Source organism: Podarcis vaucheri (assembly GCF_965113315.1).
Source record: "Podarcis vaucheri genome assembly, chromosome: 14".
Taxonomy (NCBI): Eukaryota; Metazoa; Chordata; class Lepidosauria; order Squamata; family Lacertidae; genus Podarcis; species Podarcis vaucheri.
The window spans coordinates 3,055,089-3,070,442 of NC_138752.1; the positions used below are offsets into that span (position 1 = coordinate 3,055,089).

At 43.9% G+C, this 15,354-nt stretch overlaps 1 protein-coding gene across 11 annotated transcripts in view; it reads left to right on the forward strand.

Moving 5' to 3' along the window:
- Nucleotides 1-15,354, forward strand: part of TJP1 (tight junction protein 1) — a 354,744-nt gene that overhangs the window by 314,733 nt on the left and 24,657 nt on the right. For all 11 annotated transcript variants that reach the window (XM_082198001.1, XM_082198004.1, XM_082198005.1 and 8 more), the window contains 10 exons: nucleotides 725-867; nucleotides 2,486-2,591; nucleotides 3,940-4,090; nucleotides 4,736-4,844; nucleotides 5,894-6,113; nucleotides 6,574-6,758; nucleotides 8,383-8,478; nucleotides 10,478-10,560; nucleotides 11,824-12,034; nucleotides 12,926-13,026. In XM_082198001.1, the coding sequence (XP_082054127.1) occupies nucleotides 725-867; nucleotides 2,486-2,591; nucleotides 3,940-4,090; nucleotides 4,736-4,844; nucleotides 5,894-6,113; nucleotides 6,574-6,758; nucleotides 8,383-8,478; nucleotides 10,478-10,560; nucleotides 11,824-12,034; nucleotides 12,926-13,026 (1,405 nt within the window). The remainder of the gene's footprint in view (nucleotides 1-724; nucleotides 868-2,485; nucleotides 2,592-3,939; nucleotides 4,091-4,735; nucleotides 4,845-5,893; nucleotides 6,114-6,573; nucleotides 6,759-8,382; nucleotides 8,479-10,477; nucleotides 10,561-11,823; nucleotides 12,035-12,925; nucleotides 13,027-15,354) is intronic.

Sequence of the window (15,354 nt, forward strand, 5' to 3'; positions counted from 1 at the left end):
AAATCGCAGGTATGAAGTGCTTTTTCTTCGATGTGTATACAGTATTAAATAACATTGTCGCATAGTCTTTGGGTTCTTTAAACGTCAAATCAAATAATTGGTGCTTAGTATTTGAATGCCTCCCCACCGTGCATGATGAGGATGAGGATGATGATGATGATGATGATGATGATAATACAGTTTATTATTTATACCCCACCCATCTGGCATAACTTGGTGGCAGCTCTGTTCCTCTTCAGAAAAACTGCTGTGTTTACAAAAGCTGTGCTTGACTTCAGGCACGGCCATCCAACCAATGACTTATTACTGTTTGCAGTGTGGATATTGAGGCAGCGGTGCCACCTAGCTGTAGCAGATTGAAACTGTCTCCTTAACCCAGCAGTGGGGAACCTGGGTGGGGGAGCTCCAGATGCTGCTGAACAACAATTTCCACCACCCCTGACCCACTGACCAGGCTGTCTGGGGCTGTTGGGAATTAGATCCCAGAAACATTTGGAGTGAAACAGGTTTGCCAAAGTGAGGAGGTCTGTAGCAATTAGTGCCTGCATCCCTGAGGATCTCGCCTAATCTGTGCTAGACATTTCCACAGGAAATCCTCAGAGCAATGTCACCTGCATACTATTTTTATGACGGGTGTAATCTACAACTACTTGATTCTCTAGATTTCCTTGGTGGAATTACTGTTGAAGATTTTTAAATGAAGTTTTGTTTTTTCTTGATTTAGTCTCCGAAGTAGAGATGATGAAAGAATAGCAAAGCCAGGAGCAGTCTCCACACCTGTGAAAAATGTAGAGGAACCCACAATTTCCAAATCACTGGAAGAATCTGTAACGGAGAGAAATGATAAGCAGACTCCGCCACTTCCTGGCAAGTATTAAGGCTACTTCCTGGTTAAATTGACTAGGATTTCTTCAGTCACCTGTGTTTTAAACCAGTTCAGTCTGCATGTGAGGTTAAGCAATCATTCTGAAGCAAAAACATACTCAGCATTTTTAGATGACCTGCATCTTTGAGGCATTCCTTCATGGGGTAGAGAAAGGGTGAAGGGCTGCACCTCAGGGGTAGAACATCTGCTTTGCACGCAGAACATGCCAGGTTCCATCTCCAGGTTAGGGCTGAGAACGTTCGGTCTGATGGACCAACTGTCTGGATTTCTATAAGGCAGTAGCATCCTATGCCTCTTTTAAGATGGTCTTTATCATGTACAGGTTTTTAAGTATATACACTTTAAAAAAATAAATCTGCTTGATCAATCAGGTCATGCTTTTAGTTGATCAACAGTTGTAAAAATAGATCAGTTTAATTTATTAAGTGTTGCAACCCCTGGTATGTATAGCTATACTACCGTACCGCAGCAGTTGAGGGTTTTATTTATTTATTTATTTATTTACTTCCCATCCTTTTCCTAAGGTCCCCAGGACAGGTTACAAGATTAAAACACAACATTAAAAAAACAGTTTAAAACAATAAAAAGTGGGTCCTAAAACATACACCTCAAGTGTCAATAGGCCAGGTAAAGAAGTGTGTCTTCCTCATTCTCCAGAAGCTCCGTAATGAAGAGGCCAGGCACACCACTGTGAGGAGGGAGTTTCATAGCTTAGGGGCCACCACTGAGAAGGAACTTCTAGGCTGCTGCCTGCCCTCTAAAAAGTGCTCGTGACTTCAAATATAAAATCGGATTTTTTTTCTTCTATTCTAATTAGCTGCAACTCAAGTTGGGCTTACCCCATTTGAAAAAAAATATTAATTCCTCCTGTTTAAAACCTATAGTTCCAGCACCACTGCTTCCCTGCCCCCAGCACTTAAAAACATCTCATTGTACAGTTCAGATAATACTTAACTTTATCTCTCTCCTGCATGATGCCGCTCGAAGTGGATCGCTTTTTGCTATACCTTGCCGCATGGCTCTGTGCACTCCTGAAATATATTTACCTGGTTCCCTGCTATCTTGGGTTTAAGGCATCCTTTAACTATAATTCAGCTTTTTATGCAACCACATTAAATACTGTACATTATAAATTAAAAATTCTAGTACATTAAAAATAAATGTATTACTTCCCAGTCTGTCCTCTTAAATACATAATTGTATAGAACAGCATTTGCCCGCCTGATGCTCTCCAGATGTTTTGGAGCCCTGCTTTTGGCAAGGAGCAGTATCTTGACCGGCCTCACACCTAATGATACATCTCTGGTGTCAGCTACAAGGCAGATGGGTGGAGAAGTTTGGCAGGCCTTATTTGGCTGGCAGTCTGGAGGCTCCCCACCGTTGCCTTAGGCACAGCTTAGAGGCAGAAATAAAGATGTGTTAAATCTTGATAAAATTATAAAGGATCAAACTGAGGACTTAAAAGCTCTGTATTGTCCCCTGTTCTTCCTAAGATTGGATCTGAATGAATTTTGCAAAGGAGCAAGCCACGTCATACCTGTATTTGTGTGTGCTTTTAAAATGCATTTTCTTCAATCTTCTTTTGTGCTTTCTAAACAGAACCAAAACCAGTCTATGCACAGGCGGGTCAGCCAGATGTGGATTTACCCGTTAGTCCATCCGATGGCCCTCTTCCAAACTCAACCCATGAAGATGGAATGCTTCGGTAATGGAACTCTTGCTTTTCCTTGTCTTTCACCAGATCAGCATGGGCAATGTCAGTTGTGTATCTGCCCCCTGACGGATCCGCCTGGTGGGGGGATCTGTGGTTCTGCAGATAGCCTTGGATTCCAGCTCCTGCTAGTTCCACACAGCATGGCCAGTGGTGAGGAGTGATAGAAGTTGTGGTCCAGCAAAATATGGAGGGCCACAGGCTCACCTAGCACAGTGTTTCTCAAACTTGGGTTCCCAGCTGTTTTTGGACTACAACTCCCATCATCCCTAGCTAGCAGGACCCAGGGATCAGGGGTGATGGGAGCTGTAGTCCAAGAGCACCTGGCCTAGTGGCTGCAGTTTGCTGAGCCAGTGTCTTCAGCCTACAGTTTCATCAGGAAGTTTTTGTGCTTCCAATACTGGAGGACCCCTTTCCCCCCAGTTAGCTTAGCTACAGTTGCCATGATTTCCTTTAATGGTCACTCCACGCGTTATGTAGAAGCAAGGCTGGTTCTTCCACTAAATCACACTCTGTAGGAAGCTGAAATCCATCCTGGCTTTATTGAGCATACCTGTATGATGCAAGTGTTTTATCTTGTGCACATTGCATGCTCAGATGTATGTGTCCAAAACATAAATGTGTGCAGAGGACCTATGCACTTCTGACAAACCCTCCCTTGCTCACTAAACCCTCACTCAATGATGGTGTCAAAGCCACGTCAGTGAGCAAGCTGTTAACGTGCAAGTGAAGCAAACCTAAGATGGAGAAGGATCACAGCTCTGTGGCAGAACACCAGCTTTGCATGCAGAAGGTCCCACCTTCAGTCCCCGGCATCGTCAGATAGGCCTAGGAACGTCCTCTGTCTGAAACCCGAGAGAAGCATTCGCAGGCCCTGTGCACAGTAGGAGGGACAAAGAGTCTCACTCTTCCTCTTGGGAGAAATGGAAGTAAAATGGCTGTTCTTTTTCCGCACCACATTTTAAGCACCCATTGTTGGCCCAGGATCCTGATTTAAGGAGGCAGCTGGCATTCAGTGGAGAGGGTTGGGCAAGACCAGATTCCCAGGTACTCTAGAACAAAACAGCTCCCACATTCCTAGTAAGTAATCATGAGCTGTCTTTTAAAATAGCATAATCTGTGGCCTGTTTCCATTTTGCACCTGGAAAGTTACACAGCCTAATTTTATAACTGCCTGAAACAGGTGCAAACATGAAGGATGCCTGAAAATGGGTGGTGCTAGGATAGAAGGGCTTTTGACAGCATTTCAGAGTACATAAAGAAACTGGAAATGTAAAGGTTTTGTGGTGAGGGATGGGCTGGCAAGAGACAGTTATTAAACAATATTTCCTAATCCGTTCAGGCCAAGCATGAAGCTTGTGAAATTCAAAAAAGGAGACAGTGTGGGCTTGCGGCTGGCTGGTGGCAATGATGTCGGGATATTCGTAGCTGGTGTTCTAGAGGATAGCCCTGCTGCCAAAGAAGGCTTGGAAGAAGGAGATCAGATTCTCAGGGTAGGTGGCAATCTTGAATATTAAGGTGATGATGATGGTGTAGATTTATATAGCACGCCATCAATAAACATTCCCTGGGTGGCTTGCAGGAAAATAGTAACAAAGTATAAACTAAGAATAAAAAACAATAAAAAATAAATAACCCTTGTATGGAGGTAGCACACAATTTATAAAACTAGGTTTCTGAAATGTAAAGGTAAAGGACCCCTGGACAGTTAAGTCCAGTCAAAGGCAGCTATGGGATGCGGTGCTTCAGGCTGAGGGAGCCGGCGTTTGTCCACAGACAGTTTTCCAGGATATGCAGTCAGCATGACTAAACCGCTTCTGGCATAGCAGTTTAAAGGCCTGGATTCATCAAAAGTTCTTCACCTAGTGCCAAAATACCCCAAAGAAGGTACCAGGCAGGCCTTTCTAGGGAATATGCCACTACCAAAAAGGTACCCAGAGCAGGGCATTCAAAGATGGTCTTAAGGTTTGGCTGTGGAGAGTTCTCAACATGATTTGCTTAGGAGAAAGAGACTATAAAGTTCATGGCACATGTGCTACGAGATACAAACATAGTAATGCAACTAGAGAGAATGTCTAGATGCACACTTGGGTTCTGTCAACTGCGTAGTAACTTTTTGAACTGTTGCTTTGCACCAGGTAAATAACGTAGACTTCACAAATATCATCAGAGAGGAAGCAGTACTGTTTCTGCTTGACCTCCCTAAAGGGGAAGAGGTAACAATTTTGGCACAGAAGAAAAAGGATGGTAAGTAACTGCCTTTTAATGAAAGGACAAAAACTATTTTGATAGACTCTCTTGGATAATAATCAAAAGAGAGCTGTCCCCAACACCGTGGATTGGCAGCAGCGGGGCTTCCTTATCCAGGTCACTTCTTTTAAAGGCTGCAGTATCTGCTATCTAATACTCCTGTCTGAGTCATTGGCATTAATTAGTCCAAGGTAGTAGGCAGCAGCAAAACAGAACCAAGCTACAACATTCCTTGCCTATACCAGGTGTGTGCACACTTCAGGCTTGTGGGATATGCTTTGTGTGAATGGAAAATGGCAGAGGTAGAGCCCATTACTTAATAAACCCCATGATGCACCTGGCAGACCTGAACGTTTAAGTATAATCTACACCTGAGTTCCTTCAAAATGGGGACTAGCTTTCTGATTTTGCACTGGAGTATTTCTGATCCTGATTTGTGGTGTATTTTGTATTTTGTTTTATAACTTCATTATTAATTTTATGCTGTTCAATACATTATTTTTTCTTAATGCTAATGGTATAGACATTTTTGCAAATAAATAAAAATCAGTCCTGTCAGCTTATTCCTGTAGCTTAATGAATTGGTACATTGCAACACATCTGAGAAATTAGCTTTGTTGTGCTCCCAATTCAGTGTGCCTGGCATTGAAGTGTCTCAAGAGTTCCAAGCATGTTTACTTGGGATCTTTGTTCATCCCTGACCATGGGTACATGCTGGTACTGCAATACAAATTAGTTCTCGAGTACATTCTGATAGTGCTGAAAACCATCATGCCTTTTGCCATTTTCAGGTTTTTTAACCATCTGCAGTAGGATGGGGATCCTGTGGCTCTCCAGATATTGTTGGACTCCCGTCAGCCTTGGACAGCATGACCAGTGGTCAAGGATTATGGGAAATGTAGGCTAGCAACAACTTGGGGAACCACAGGTTCACCACTCTGACCTACAGAATTTAGCTTATTCTCAAATCTATTGTTTTGATTCAATAATAGTTTTCTGTAAGTGCTAGAAAGCATTAAGTTTGTGCTTTTATTCCATTCTTGCAGTTTATCGGCGCATTGTGGAATCAGATGTAGGAGATTCATTTTATATAAGAACTCATTTTGAATACGAGAAGGAATCTCCCTACGGGCTTAGCTTCAACAAAGGAGAGGTGTTTCGAGTGGTGGATACATTATACAATGGCAAGCTTGGATCCTGGCTGGCTATTCGGATTGGCAAGAATCACAAAGAGGTGGAAAGAGGCATTATACCCAACAAAAACAGGTATTTCAGAATAGCTCTTGGAGAAGCGTTTATTTGGCTGAACGGCTAAGCTTTTGTAAACCTGCATTGTGCTGAACTTCTTGGATGGAATTGCTGAAACTTCAGACTAGTTAATTTAAGAGTTTTGCTTTAGAACATCAATTTGCAAACTTCAAGCTCCCAGAGCTGCAATTCAGAGTACATATGCAAGGTACAGATTTGCCCTTGATAAGCATAACTGTATTTTGAATGTGTGAAGATGAAGCATTGGAGATGCTGGAGATGCATGCAGCTCTTTCAACCTATAGGGCAAACAGCAGAATCCTTTTTGGATTTAACCATTTTGCTTTGCCTGGAACCAAAGTTGGTATGTGAATTGGCACATGCACAGAAAAGCCTTGGAAACTCAGGTCTAGGAGCTAAGTGAGGCTGCTGTTTGCCCCCAGTCTCAGTGTTCATTGTCATTGTTTCTTCCACACAGAGCTGAGCAGCTGGCTAGCGTGCAGTACACCCTTCCAAAGACAGCTGGTGGGGACCGTGCAGATTTCTGGAGGTTTCGGGGCCTACGTAGCTCGAAAAGAAACCTCAGGAAAAGCAGAGAGGACCTTTCTGCCCAGCCAGTTCAGACCAAGTTTCCTGCATATGAGAGAGTTGTTCTTCGAGAAGGTGGGGGTTCAAAGGAAATGGAAATATTACTGTGATTAACATTGTTCAGGGTTTGTGTTTGGAAGGAGGGGAAAGGAAATGGCTTGGCATTTAGAACGTTAACATAAGGGTGAAGGATCAGTTGGAGAGAGCATGAAGAGATGGTGATGTGATGATGATTACAACTGCAGTTCTAAAGAGCCTGAAAGTTTCTAAGCAGTGTACACACATTAAAAGATAAGTTTCTACCTACAAGACTCTTAATCTAATGGACATGATACAAAAGGAAAAATGAGTTTGGAGGGAATATGAAAGCAAGCATTAGAGCTGCTGTTCCCTCCTTAGCCAACAGCTGGGGTTGCTTGCCAGACAGAAGTGAAAAGTTGGAAGATGTGGACAATAGAAGGGATTAGTTGTGTAGGAGTGGGTTTAGAGTATTTCCACTAACTGATTGCATTCATCCCAGACCTCAGCTTGCTCAAGTAAACACTTTTATTCCCTAGGCCAGTCCCCAACCTAACTAATACCTGTGATGTTTCCTTTCCAATCTTCCAAAGAAATGGCTTGCCCTTCTGATGTTTTTGTTTCAACCCATTGTTTCAAACTCCTAACCCAGAAGGGCAAACCTTCTTTCTCCTGTTCTGTGACACTGCCTTGCATCTTTTCCCTATAAAAGTGTACTGTAAAGGTTTGGTGGTTCATACCTCAGTAATGGACAAATTCCCCTTGGCTCTATAATGGAACCAGCTCTGAATGTGTGATCCTTCTTGGGTAAGCTTTGAGAGAAAAGCTTGCCTGTTTTCCCCACCACCTAATTCTCTTCAGCTCATAACGTTGGCATATGTGTGCTGACCGTGTAACATCTGGGTGCCCTGTTATATTGCCCTTGCGGGGAATGGTTGATTGGTTTCACCTGCCCCAGTAGCAGCCATGGCAGGAATTCAAGCACCTGCATGCCCTGAGCAAACTCTGCTGAGGCCAAGAGAGGGCTTTAGGTTGAAAAGTGGGGAAACAGCCTCCTAACGCCCTTGCAAGAAACAGTCGGGATAATTGGCTGACCCAGGCAGAGGGGACACTTTCCAAACAAAAGGCTGCTTGGTTGGGTGGACTTGGTCACATAAGATTACAGTAATCAACTAGAGCTTGTTTCATCATTAATTGGCACTTAACATTAAATAACTTCGGTGCCTACTAAACAGCAGCTGACTTCTAGCACTTCTTCGGCCAGCTAGTGTTTTTTGTAAAAGTAAACATCTTTAAATGTCAGAACTCGTAGCACACTAAGATTGACATTACTGTCAGTTGTTGTTGTTGTTGTTGTTGTTGTTGTTGTTGTTGTTGTTGTTTGTTTATTTATTTAAAAGATGACTGACTACTCCCAATACTCCCCTGCCGTGAATCTGTTATTGCCCCCTCCCCCGATCTCCCCAGTATGTGCCTTTTGAAAGAAAAAAATTTGTCCAGACCCACTTTTGTTTTTCCGCCACACCCACTTTGCCATGTGTCCGCACAGGTTTAGCCATGGGTCAGTGCAGCCCTTGTCATGAAAAACAGCCATCCTCACTCAAAGCCATCAAAGAATGTCTTGGTAGTTTTTTTTTGTTTTGTTTAAAGAAGACTTACTATGATTTCCCTTTAATTCCAGCTGGATTTCTCAGGCCTGTAACAATCTTTGGACCAATTGCAGATGTTGCACGGGAGAAACTGGCAAGAGAAGAACCAGATATTTATCAGATTGCAAGTAAGCACCTTGCCTGTCTTCTACGTCCTGTTTTCCCAGCTAAACCCCCTCCTGCTTACAGGTGCAGACCAAAGTTTTAAAACAATTCCTGGGATTAGAGAGGATTGATTTGTTTACCTGTTTACCACTTATATGCCAAAATGGCTTCTAAGCCATTAATTACTTTAAAATCAATACATAATTAAAATAAGCAGTAACAGATCCATGGGGGAATTAAAGCATTCTTAATTAAAATATACTATAAAGCCATTTAAAAGCATAACTATTGGAACAGTTAAAAAAACCTTTTAAAATAAAATCACAAGGTCAGTTCAGGACAGTGCTTGCTTAAACAGGTGTGTCTTCAGGAGCCGGTGGAATGCCAGTGCTGATGGGGCCCCTCATATTTCAGCACGGAGGGCATTATGCAATCCTGGTGGCACATTGTATATGAGGAGTCAATGACTTGAGAGCATAGATGAGAAGTTTGTGCTCTCTTATGCCAATATTTAAATGGTGATGAAGCAGGTTAAATGAGGTGTCTGTATTATCAGTGGCTTCCTCATTTATGTGGCAGAAAAGACTTTTAAAATATAACACACATGAATATCTAGATGTTGTAAATGCTCTGACATTGGAAACAATGCTGCTTTATTGTGTCAGACCATTCACAGTCTTGCCTGCTGCTGACTACCAGAGAACCAACAGCTCTGCAGATGTTGCTGGACTTCAACTCCCATCATCCCAGGCCATTTGTCATGTGGACTGGGGATGATGGGAGTTAGAGTCCAAAAGTGCCAGGAGAGGCATAGCTCCCCACACCTGGTCTACTGTAACCAACAGCACTAGGTTCTCTGACAGAGGTGTTTCCCCATACCTGTTCCTTTTTAAGTGCTGGTGCTGGGAAAAGAACACAGGGCCTTCTGTACACAAAGCATATGTTCCACCACCAAGTTGTTAATCAGCAGCTCAAGCTGTCTCTGCAAGAAGATGAGTGGTGTATTTGTGTGGTTCAGAGTAAAGCTGGTGTGTTTCCCATAGTTTTCTTGCACATTCAGCTAGACCTGGGAGATATATCATGATATTGCCCAGGACCAGTATGAGGAACAGACCGTGATGTCGGCTTCTCTCAGTGCTATATTGCTGGTGAATCCGCCACCGCTCCTGAGTCCCTCTACTAGCAGAGGCTGCTGGAGGGAGTCAATAGAGGGACTCGAGCAGTGGTGGTTTCACCAGCGATATATCACTGAGAGAAGCTGACATCCCACTTTGCCCTCATACTGGGCGGAGGGAGAAAAAAGCTGTATTGGTGAGGCGCCGATACAGCTTGTTCCTCCCTCTGCGTCTTTAAACTGCTCGATTGAGGAGTGTGCAGCTGCCCTTGCCTCAGTCAAGCAGTTAAAGCCGGCGGTGTGGTGGGGGCTCCGTGAAACTGCTCAGCTGAGGGGAGTGTGGTTGCGGCTCCCTGCAGTGAGCAGGTAAAGGAGCCCCGGTGCTGCCCCTGTTCATGGGTTCCCTCCCCCCAGCTGAGCAGCCCCAAGCAGCCCCAGTGCTCCTGCTGAGCAACAAGAGCACCAGGACTGTCTCAGCTGGGGCGGGGGGCAGTCCCTCCTCCCAGCTGAGCAGCACAAACAAGCTGCATTGTCCCAGTCCGTGAGCCTTGGTGAAAGTGCCTCAGCTCTTGAGGTGAGAGCTGGGGCAGTTTTACCCAGTGTCCTGCGGGCATAGGCCACTGAATCTTGTTTTTTCAACATTGCGGTATATCGCCAAACCATGATGTTTGGCTGGCAATACACCATGATGCTGAAAAGCTGATATTGCCCAGCCTTATGCTAAGCACCCCAGAATGCATAAGCAATACTGTTCTGCCCTTACCATGAAAGAAGTGACTTTGGAAAATGATGTTTGAAAACTAGGGAGAAGATTTTCAAAGAAGAAATTTGATAATCTTGTTTCAGTCAGTAAAAATGTTCCATGTAACTGACCCACAGCTGTTGATTAACTGTTTTCTCTTTAACAGAAAGTGAACCAAGGGATGCTGGTACAGACCAGCGTAGTTCGGGCATTATTCGTCTGCACACAATCAAACAGATAATTGACAGAGTAAGTGAGTAAATGCTCATTTGTATGTTTCTTGCTGGGTCAACAGGTATTGTAGTGCCTTTCATGCAGGAACACAGAAGATGATAAAACCGTTTTAAGGAATACATTAGCCACAAATTACTGAAAGTATGGGAAATGCAAGACATGGTATGGCAAGGTGTAATTTAGACATTGCTGCTGCAGTGTGAAAGCTGTGTTTCTGTGGTTTCACCCATGATGACGCTAGGATGAAATGCCACACACAGCCATGTGGTGGGGATCGTTGTACAGATCCTTGCCAAGTGCCCATCTCCCCAGATCCTGGCAAGAATTGTGTGGCCAGGTCCTGTGCAATTGTCCTGCCCCCTTCCCCAGCCTGGTGCCCTCAGTTCCCATCAGCCTCCTCTTTCCACACCCTGGAGCTCCCAGTTTGCTACTGCAACCCCTGGCTGAGCTTTGGATTTGGCACCTCAGCTTCCCGCTTGCTTGCTTCCTTTTTGGTGTTCTCTGACCTTCATATGAGGTTCAAATGTAGTTCTTTGTAAATTTCAAAGAAAAATGCCAGTGGTATCCTTCCAGGTTCAGCACATGGTATCCTTCCAAAGTGCTTTTTACTCATGTGTGCTTGCATGTTCATTGACTAGCTAATCCTCTCTGCAGAAAGAACTTAACTGCCACTTGTGCTAAATGTTAAAGAAAACCCCTCTTCTGTCCACTTGCTAAATATGCAGGATAAGCGTGGTATAGATTTTTGAGGACCTACAACACTAAATCCTTGACCTGCTTAATAAACTATGCTTCAGATAGAATTGAATTTCACACAGCAATCTGGAAAAAAAGTAACCCGCATCTTAGTGTTTGTCTTAGAGAACTCTAAATTTTAAATATCTATAATGATGGTTAGGCTCAAACAAGAAGATGGACTCAAAGCTTAAAATCATTCTGCTGTTTTATTGTTCTGTTCAACCTTTCTCAAAAATCCTTACATTTTCAGACCTCCCATATCTGCCTTTGTATTCTCTGTTGACTGCAGAATTAATCTTCGAGGTCTCCAGCTTCACTCTTCCCCCTGCCTCCCCTTTCCTGGTAATTGACTCTTCTACCTGCCTCTGATTTTTCTGCTCTTGAATACAGCTGCAGATGTGAAAATAGTTTAAAATAATTGATTTTTGTGGAATCAGTTAGATTAAAGGTGGCAAGTTTGAAACCTAATGATGCGCACTTTTAGGAGGCTTGTTTTCCTGGGTTGTCTGACAGCTTTGTTCAATCTTTTCTGTTTCTCAGGACAAGCACGCCTTATTAGATGTCACTCCAAATGCAGTGGACCGTCTGAATTACGCACAGTGGTATCCCATTGTGGTGTTCTTGAACCCTGATTCAAAGCAGGGCGTAAAAACTATGAGGATGAGGCTCTGCCCAGAATCCCGGAAAAGTGCCAGAAAGTTATATGAGAGGGCCCACAAGCTACGGAAAAACAACCACCACCTCTTCACAGGTGAGGGCACCAGGGCGGAGAAGAAGGCTGAGGAGGGAATGGGGAGGGAATGAATGAAACAATGCATTATTTTTTCTTTCACTATGTGCTTACAACAAAATTTAATAGGGGATTGGACAAATTCATGGAGGATAATGGTTATTCTGTCCCGACAGCCGGAGGCTGTAATGTTTCTGTATACAGTGGTACCTCGGGTTACAAACGCTTCGGGTTACATGTTTTCAGGTTGCAGACCACGGGAAACCCGGAAGTACCGGAAAGGGTTACCTCCAGGTTTCACCGCATGCACAGAAGCACTAAATCGCATCACATGCGTGCGCAGACGCAGCGCTGCAGGTTACGAACACAGCGGGTTGCGGACGTGCCTCCGTCACGGATTACATCCGCAACCCGAAGTTCCACTGTACAAGTTGTTGGAAGCCACAGGAGAGGGAAGTGCTCTTGTCTTCAGGTTCTACGTGCCAATGGCCTGCCTAATCCAGCACCATCATCTTACAATGGCCAACTAGATGCCCATAGAATCATAGAATCATAGAGTTGGAAGAGACCACAAGGGCCATCGAGTCCAACCCCCTGCCAAGCAGGAAACACCATCAGAGCACTCCTGACATATGGTTGTCAATCCTCTGCTTAAAGACCTCCAAAGTAGGAGACTCCACCACACTCCTTGGCAGCAAATTCCACTGTCAAACAGCTCTTACTGTCAGGAAGTTCTTCCTAATGTTTAGGTGAAGCCTGCAAGCTGGACTTGAGCACAAAAGCACTCTGCCCACCTGCAGTTCCCAGCAGCTGGTATTCAAAGACATTACTGCCCCAGACACAGTGCCATTTTCCAGAGTTTTGGTGTTGTTTTGACAAAACCTCATTCAAACTCTGTATTCTTATTTTTAGCTACTATTAACTTGAATTCAATGAACGATGGCTGGTATGGAGCTCTTAAGGAAGCGATTCAGCAGCAGCAGAATCAGCTGGTGTGGGTTTCAGAAGGAAAGGTATGGAATCTATTTTTGTTTTTGTTCACTAAGCTGTTGCAGTGTAGTGGTGACATTTAAATGGACCTGTCTGCCTTTTCATTTGGGGTTGATAATTTTGAATAAGTTATGGGAAGGTTTGTATTGGAATAATATGTGCAATATCTTATTCTCAGCTACGTCTTCGGCATGGATTCATGAATTTCTTCTAGTGAGGCATCTCGAAGCAATTTATAATGTAATAAAACATGTATTTAAGCCAATTGCAGATACAGAAGCAATCTAAATACAAAAAAACTTCATATAAAACAATTTTTTAAACCCAACAATAATTACACGCATAAAATCAGTTTCAAATCCAGTGCAGATACAAACCTGAATAACATTATCCACTTAGAAGGCTTGTTGAAAGAGGAAATTATTCAAGCCTGTTGGTGCCCTCTCTTGTGTATGGATGGTGCCATTTTGGCTACCTAAGGACTGGCACTTCCTCTGAACCTTAGAAAAAGAAGCAAATGATGTTTGCAGATTCCTACAATTCAGCTTTTGCCAGTGGTTGAATTATGCCTTCTCAGAGAGGCAAGAGGAGATACCGGTAATTGAGGGGCAAGGGATAGCCTCTGTGAAGGGGACCCCTGGGAGAGTGCAGGATGTGTCTGTGCTGATCTCCATTGATCCCCTTGCAGCTCCTTGCTCTGTACAAACCCTTTTCTACCCCAAATGTTTGTCCTAGTATGGCGTAGCATCCGCTGCAGTATAGAATCCCTAAACTGCCTACATGCTTACCCAGTGCCTTTCTAGTGCTGACAGGCATTTCACTAGTTTCTGTGTATTATGTAAGACTTTCTTCTTTTCTTTTCTTTTCTTTTCTTTTTTTGGATGACTGTTAATATATATTGAACTGACATTTTCAGGGCAGCAATTCATTGCAATTCAAAGATCTGTCATGAGAAGTAATAGCTAATTTGCAATCCAATTGCTTCGAGTATAGCTGGGGTGATTTGTCATTCCAGTATTGGTTTACTTTTAATTTCATTCCCTGTGTTAGGACTACTTTGGGGGTTTTGAGTTCAGACAGTGTGTTGACCCTGCAAAATAAGGGACACAAACAAAGTAAACTTGAGCAACACGTAATCCTTAACATTCTAAGTGTTTTTGAACTCTGAGCTTTACAAGGAAAGGTGCTGAGAACTAGCATTGAGAGCCAGGGTGATGGATGACGCTTGCATCTTTTGTTGTTCAGAGCAAAGGAAAAGAAGAAAAGAGAAGAATAAGCTTTAATTAGATTACGCATGCTTAAGTCTTGCCCAGAACAATGGCTCATTAATTACAACTGGCCAGGATCCCATCCCCAGCACGTGACACCTTGAGCAGGAGAGGTGAATCATAGAATCATAGAATCATAGAATCATAGAGTTGGAAGAGACCACAAGGGCCATCGAGTCCAACCCCCTGCCAAGCAGGAAACACCATCAGAGCACTCCTGACATATGGTTGTCAAGCCTCTGCTTAAAGACCTCCAAAGTAGGAGACTCCACCACACTCCTTGGCAGCAAATTCCACTGTCGAACAGCTCTTACTGTCAGGAAGTTCTTCCTAATGTTTAGGTGGAATCTTCTTTCTTGTAGTTTGGATCCATTGCTCCGTGTCCGCTTCTCCGGAGCAGCAGAAAACAACCTTTCTCCCTCCTCTATGTGACATCCTTTTATATATTTGAACATGGCTATCATATCACCCCTTAACCTCCTCTTCTCCAGGCTAAACATGCCCAGCTCCCTTAGCCGTTCCTCATAAGGCATCGTTTCCAGGCCTTTGACCATTTTGGTTGCCCTCCTCTGGACACTTTCCAGTTTGTCAGTGTCCTTCTTGAATTGTGGTGCCCAGAACTGGACACAGTACTCCAGGTGTGGTCTGACCAGAGCAGAATACAGTGGCACTATTACTTCCCTTGATCTAGATGCTATACTCCTATTGATGCAGCCCAGAATTGCATTGGCTTTTTTAGCTGCCGCTAAAAAAGGTGGAGGTGGGACAGAGGAAAGCCAAGATGAGACTTAAGAGTTGGTGACTGTAACCACCAGTCTGGTAGCAGTCAGCAAGGACAGCGAATGTGGGTTCTCGGTTGCTTTCCATGGCGGCCGCTGATACTTGGCAACTGGCTGAGGGGATTCTGGGAATCTGGGACAGGGGAAACTTACCTCCTTGCTCTGCCTTCACTGCACCAGTGTACAGGATGGAGGAGGAGGTGTCAGGTGTCATTAGCCCCCCCCCCGCCCCGCCCCGTTACCTTTCCTTATCTGTGGCCCAAATCCTGTCAGCTGATATTTTAGATCATGGAAATATGTTCAT